Below are 6,351 nucleotides of genomic sequence, written 5' to 3'. Positions count from 1 at the left end.
AGAGTACATTTAAAGTAAATACATACATACACTCACTCAAAATAAAACCCTCCCAATTATTATTTTTCGAAAAAGATATTTCCATCAACGGTTTGTTTGTGTATGACAAAATAGCCACATCTTAAATATTCATGAACAACTATAGTGGATAGTAGTTATCAATGGAATTTGCCAAATATTACGAACTTCAATCATTTTTGTCAAAAATACAAGACATTACCAGTTACCAAACAAAATCTGAAATATTTTGTGTATTGCGATTGCGAACCAAATCCAGTGTTTTCCGCTTTTGGTTTTAGTGTTTGGATGTCCTCTATGTTTGTTTTCAGCGCTTTGTGTTAGACGCCCACAGAATTTTTATGAGTACCGTGATGACGAACACGTTTATTGGTCGTTATCATCAGTAGGTGTTTTTGCAATTACGTATAGGACAGGTCAAATCAGTATTTTACCGGAGATGATCACATTATAGCTGCACATAGCAAAATAAACTATTGGTAGACAGTTTGGTTAAACAATGTGACAGAAACAACAAGTGATAACATGGAAAAACATTTACTGTGAGCAGAGATTACTAAGGCTTCGCCTTGAGTGAAAGTGAACCATAAGAGCAAACACCGGTTCAAAGCAGGGTATAAGAGGTTATGAGTCAACTTTAAGATAATGAAGTGAACAAAAACTTTTAATAATCTAACCTTTAATCAAGAGTTAATTGGTAAATAAAAAGCAGAGTGAAAGGTGCTGGGCGAAGAAGCTAGGTGCCGGTGATAACAAGGCTTTTTTAAATAATGGGTATTGTAACACTAATCACAAGACAACATTTAGCAGTTTTAGCCTCATAAAAGAGTTAAATGTGTGTTTTCTTTAATAAACTGCTGTAGAGATCATCTTGTGATACTTATTTTGTGAAATTTTACTACACCTGACAAAGAAGCATTTGTTTGTTGTATTGTTTTAGATGTTTATAACAGTTTTACCACCATTTTTACAGACTGATTGATGCATGAATGACTTTTTTGTTTGATTGCAATTAAAAATGCTTACTGGTGTTGAGTTTGTGCAGTGTGAAAACCTTTTGAGGCTACTACCACCTGATGATATTGTTTCATTGAAAAATACTGTCACTAAAAATCTTGTTACAACCACAACAGTAGAAGGTTTGTTTGATGTGTTTGTTTTCAGACTTTGTGAATGTTTTTAAGATGTTGCTCGTCAACAAGATTAAACAGTGCGATCCTAAATGAGAGATTTAGTATTATTTCCATTGAACTTTTAGTTGCACATGCAACCTTACTTTTGTGAAAACAGAAATTATAAAGTTGGTAATATAACCATGGGTGATCTGACCCTCGAATTTAATGTTTTTTTATCACTTGTATAGTCAATTTTGAAAACATGTCCTCGAATGTGCAATGTTACATTGTATTTTAAAGGGAGTGATGAAAACAAACAGACAATTTTTTGTTGGTTTTTAATGCTTTATTTTTTTGCACAGAAGCCAAAGACATTATTTTGCAATTTTCAAACTCTGGCCAAGAGCTCTTACAGAGGAAAAAAATGAAAAGGGATTTTCTTTTTCAATATTTGCACGTACAGGTCAGGAGGTGCATAAATATTGTGATGTTGCATTTTTTACTTCAACTTTTTTTTACTTATTAGGGAATACCGGTGGACCCTGAAAAAGAAAAGGATGGTCTTATTCAATCAATTTTAAGTTACTGGGATATCCTTAAGGGTGTCACCATTCCCAACCCCTCAACTAATCCCCAAGTTAGTATATGATAGTTTTTATTTTGCAACTAAATCTGCTCAATTATAATTAGGTAAAGCTGAGTCAGATTTTAAGTGATGCATTGTGCTTGGCTATTCCTAAAAACAAACATTTAAATGTTTTGTTTATACTATAGTGTTTTGTTCACTATTTACTATAATTGTGCATCAAATAAAGTCGGAGTGAAATGAGAGTTTTAGGTAACTAAAATCTTTTTGGTACCATAACTTGCATTTTTTGAGTTGTTTAGCATCATAACATCAGTTGCTTTATACTACATTTTCAAGTTTTTTTAAAAAACATAAATCGAGTATTATTATGAAACTTATGTTTTGTGTAAAAGCACCTAATTGTTGGAATTTTAAATTAATTTTATTCCAACCCTCTGACTCTCAAAAACTTTGGTTTTAGGCAAGTGCTGCTTCATCGGGAAGTTCACTTAGTCAAGAGGAAAGTGAACAACTGGGAGCAGAGTTTTTGGATTTATTTTATGGACTTCTAAAAGGGTTGGCTCGTGACTCTGAAACCACTTCCTTGGGGAAATCGTATTTTGCTGAAAACTGTAAACTAGTGGTGAGCGAGGATTTAAATGACTTCAGTGTAGAAAACTACATCGGTGCTGAAATGTGTGCACAAACACTGGCTGATCTTGCACGAGTCCAAAAGCTGTGCTTTTTTAAACAAGAATTTAAAAGTTTTTTAAGTGATTCTGTTGTGGTGGTTACTGTAAAGGGAGATGTTAAGAAACTAGTATTTCCTGAGCTAAGTCAAGCTATTGCAAAGTTTGAACAAACCTTTCACTTGCAACAGACCTCTATGGGTGAGTGGATTATTAAACTATGTGATCTTGACATCAAAAAGAACACAGCTTAAACATTTTAAACTTCTTTAATTATACACATATCCAGAAAAAATTTAAGGAGGGGGTCCAACATTTTATTTTGGGAATTTCCCTAATGACGTCATTAGATCTGTGGAAAATTTCCCACACAAATACGCTACACCGCACGAGACTAAATACGTAATTAATTAATTCACACGTCAAACTACCACTCAATTGTCCCGTTGCCTATTTCGTTTTCTTGTTAAAAACGAGCACTTTAACCCGAAGGTACAAGACCGAAACCTAATCCAACTTTCGACTTTGGCGGTTTCTCTATCCGTCCAATTGACAGAAATAACAAATAATTTTCGCGACAGCTTTGTAGTTTCCTGATTTCGCCGCTGCCATCTTGCTTACTCAGCAAAACTGCAGCTGCAAGATAAGCAATAAGCGTCAGGTAATCGTAATCGTTGCTTAAAACACGGGGAACAGATTCTCAAGGACTAAACGCCTTTCTAAAGCGATAATGCTACTGTTAAGTTGCACAATGTCAAGAATGAACTAAAGTTGGTAACTGTAGAAGGCATAAATTCAATGAACATCGATCTAATGTTCGTGACAAACTATTACGTGTTTGGCGGGTCGAAACAATACAACATTAAACGTTTTTATCCATTTTTTACTCATTTTACATTTTTAAAATGCAAAACAAGTTGATCAGTGCATTTAGTGCAGTTAACAACCAGCGTCCCAGCCGGAATGTAACTTTACGATTGTTAGCGCATACAACTCCTTATTCAACCCATGTTACGTCACAATTGGCGTTAGATAACAAGGGAATACAAGAGATTAAAACCTCGCGGCTTTGAGATAACGACTCCCTGTTATCATGTAGCGGTAAACTAAACGATTTGGACCCGCAAACTTAGTAGTTTTTTGATGATTTGCATCTATGCAGTAATTATTCATGTGACCATTAGGTGATTTTTTTAACAAAGCTGTTTATTTATCTGTTTGTTTGCTTTTTTACCCACGTCCCCTGAAGTGTTGAGTTTTTGTGGATTTTAAATGGTTGTATTGGTTTTGCAAAAATAAAATTCAGTAGCACAATATTATTTTTGTGATTTTTATTCTTTATAATGCAATAAACTGTCCAAAATAGTGATGCTTGTTTGCAACAGAGCCTTTTGCATCAGGAAATTATTCTGCTCTAATATCACCAGTTATAGCTTATAAATGATTTTTGTAAACCAACTAAAATCAAAGTCTGAATGCTCTCTTCTGTAAATATTTCTTCGTCGTTGTCTGCTTTGATCTTTCAATTTACGTTGAACCCCTCGTACGCGGTATTCACTGATCTATTATTTTACTGCTTAATAAATTTTTCGCATGTGGTTCGTTGTTTCTCTGTATATGCATTTAGGTAGTCTTACAACATGATAACAAAAAGTTTTTTACATTGAATTGTGTAATTTTTTAGGAAAAATGTTTTTACAAAAGGAAATAGATCAATTTCATTTCTTATAATCATGTCAAACGTTTCTTTCGTTGGAAAGTCTAGTATTACAACGATGCGACCAAATTGGACCATCAACCCACCAGCATTGGTTATTCTCAAGCTTTCTACAGTCAAGTGAAATTTGTTGCGTTGGGTTGAGTTTATTTCGCCGTTGATACAAATCGTAGCAGCACAATTGCGCTAAAATATTCACCAAGCCAGAAATAGCTGCGCAACGTTGGGACGTTATAAAGCGCGACAAAGGTATGGGCACAATTGGTGGAAAGATGATAAACGCGCTGCAGCTTGTAGCGGTCAAGTGCTTCCAAGCCATCATTTTGGCATTTTGGTTTGGCTAAGCATTAGGTAATGGAAAATTTTAACTTTGCAAGCATGACTTTTCGCTACATGGAAATTATATGCTGCTTTTGTGACATATGGTATTGAGCGGTGAACTTTACTGTTCCATGTGTTCTAATGATTCAGTAACTATTGGGAGTACATATTCAGTGTCGTTGTTACATGTTCCCGTCTTCCTGATATGTTCCAACAGCCTGACCATAAGATAGGCTGTTGCGTAAACCGGGTGTTTCGAAATAGTTGTGCAATCCATTGCAGTGCTGCATATCTTTGCAAGCGTTTAACTTAAAACAAACTAATAACTGATGTGAGTAAAAGAAGGTACTGTTCTGGAATGATCGCACGAAAAACGAGTATCAGATTAAAAGCCAATGTTTATCGTTGATCTTTCTCTTTTCCACTGTATCCTTCCCTTGAGATAAATGAGACTTGATGTGTGTTGCGTAACCAGAATAAAAGACAAGAACTAAATTGATCTTTTGTGGATCATGTCGGCTCTATGCAGCAAGCGTTAAGAATTGTAATAATGAACTTACTCGCCACTGCAGACGACCGATGTGAACCACGAGAAGCAGAAGAATTAACAAGCTTTCAAGTAAATAATAACACAGCCCAAGAAGCTCAACTGACGCAGGTGAACATTTCCAAACCAATAGTCAGTCCAGGGCCGTGTTATTCATTGCGGGACCGCGCGCAGCTACACCGTTACTAAAAGCGTTGTGTGACAGGGACTCACATCACAGGATGAGGTTGGCGCATTGTAATGACGCGATTTAGGAAACTACATTGGAAATTAATTATTTAAACTATTAACAAGGCCAGGGTCATGCAAAATATGAAAGTTACTAAGTAAACGGGCTTCTCAAAAACGAATCGGGTTCGGGCTGGGTTTCGGACTTGTGCTTTCGGGTTCGGGCTCCAATTTCAGGCCCGTTTACAACTCTGAAGCAAGCCATAGCGGATTAAATAGGTCTATAACAGGGGCTAAGCGAAACCAGGCCAAAGGGCTATAAGCGGGTTAAGCGCACTTTAGGGCTATAAGCGGGTTATGCGCACTAAGCTGTCTTTGTTTAACTTTAAGGTATGCTAAGCGGGCTAAGTTCGGACTACGCGGGTTAAGTGGCCATCGTGTAAGCTAAGCGGCCATCTTGTGGGCTACGCGGGCTAAGTGTTGGCTACGCGGTTCAGTGGGCTCAGTGGGCTCGCAGTTTTAGACGGCTTCCCAAGTAATTTAATCAAAAACATAACTGCCAAACAACTTGTACAAAGAATACATCATGCACGCGGTTCTTGTTTTTTTGTCAGCGCCACTCTTCTAATCGCCAGTTCCGTGTTGCTGTCTGTGATGTCGATTGTAATTAATGTGTTGTAATTCCTTTGTGCTTACACCAGGGCCAACTTGTACAGCAGCATCCACATATGGGCAGGTTTATGTAGTCAGTACGTATAGGCCTATTAGTCATAGTACATGAGAATATGTTCGTAGATTGCCAATGAGCAGTACAGTAAAGTTACTTATGTTTGTATTTAAATTAGCATCGGTAACTGTTACCTGATAAAAAGGAAAGACACTTGGTGCCAACAAAAAAGTACATTGTGTGTACTTAATTGAAGAAGTTTAATGTGTGCTTAAAGTGTTTAAGTTGCGTTAATTTGGATGTTAAAATCACATAGTCAATAATCCACCTACCCATAAAGGTCTGTTGCAAGTGAAAGGTTTGTTCAAACTTTGCAATAGCTTGACTTAGCTCAGGAAATACTAGTTTCTTAACATCTATCTTTGCAGTAACCACCCCCACAGAATCACATAGAAAACTTTGAATATCTTGTTTAAAAAAGCACAGCTTCTGGACTCGTGCAAGATCAGCCAGTGCTTGTGCACACATTTCAGCACCGATG

The 6,351-nt window shown here is 36.5% G+C and overlaps 1 protein-coding gene across 1 annotated transcript; it reads left to right on the top strand.

Annotated features, from left to right (window-relative positions):
* Nucleotides 1–971: 971 nt before the first annotated feature.
* On the top strand, nucleotides 972–3,989 carry LOC145230644 (uncharacterized protein C3orf38-like). Its single transcript, XM_080096113.1, has 4 exons — nucleotides 972–1,157; nucleotides 1,496–1,596; nucleotides 1,660–1,770; nucleotides 2,183–3,989. Exons 1-4 carry the CDS (start codon nucleotides 1,037–1,039, stop codon nucleotides 2,642–2,644), a joined length of 795 nt encoding a protein of 264 aa, XP_079952239.1. The 5' UTR covers nucleotides 972–1,036; the 3' UTR covers nucleotides 2,645–3,989.
* Nucleotides 3,990–6,351: the final 2,362 nt, after the last annotated feature.

Source organism: Phallusia mammillata, chromosome 5 (genome assembly GCF_965637545.1).
Source record: "Phallusia mammillata chromosome 5, kaPhaMamm4.hap1.1, whole genome shotgun sequence".
NCBI classification, from domain to species: Eukaryota; Metazoa; Chordata; class Ascidiacea; order Phlebobranchia; family Ascidiidae; genus Phallusia; species Phallusia mammillata.
This window is presented reverse-complemented; position numbering and strand designations above follow the sequence as displayed.

Excerpts from the sequence above, each read along its gene's own strand:
- LOC145230644 (XM_080096113.1), top strand. The coding sequence starts at position 1,037 with ATGCTTACTGGTGTTGAGTTTGTGCAGTGTGAAAACCTTTTGAGGCTA. Across the intron at positions 1,597-1,659 it reads TTCAATATTTGCACGTACAG|GGAATACCGGTGGACCCTGA; the intron begins GTCAGGAGGTGC and ends TTTACTTATTAG. Across the intron at positions 1,771-2,182 it reads ACCCCTCAACTAATCCCCAA|GCAAGTGCTGCTTCATCGGG; the intron begins GTTAGTATATGA and ends CTTTGGTTTTAG.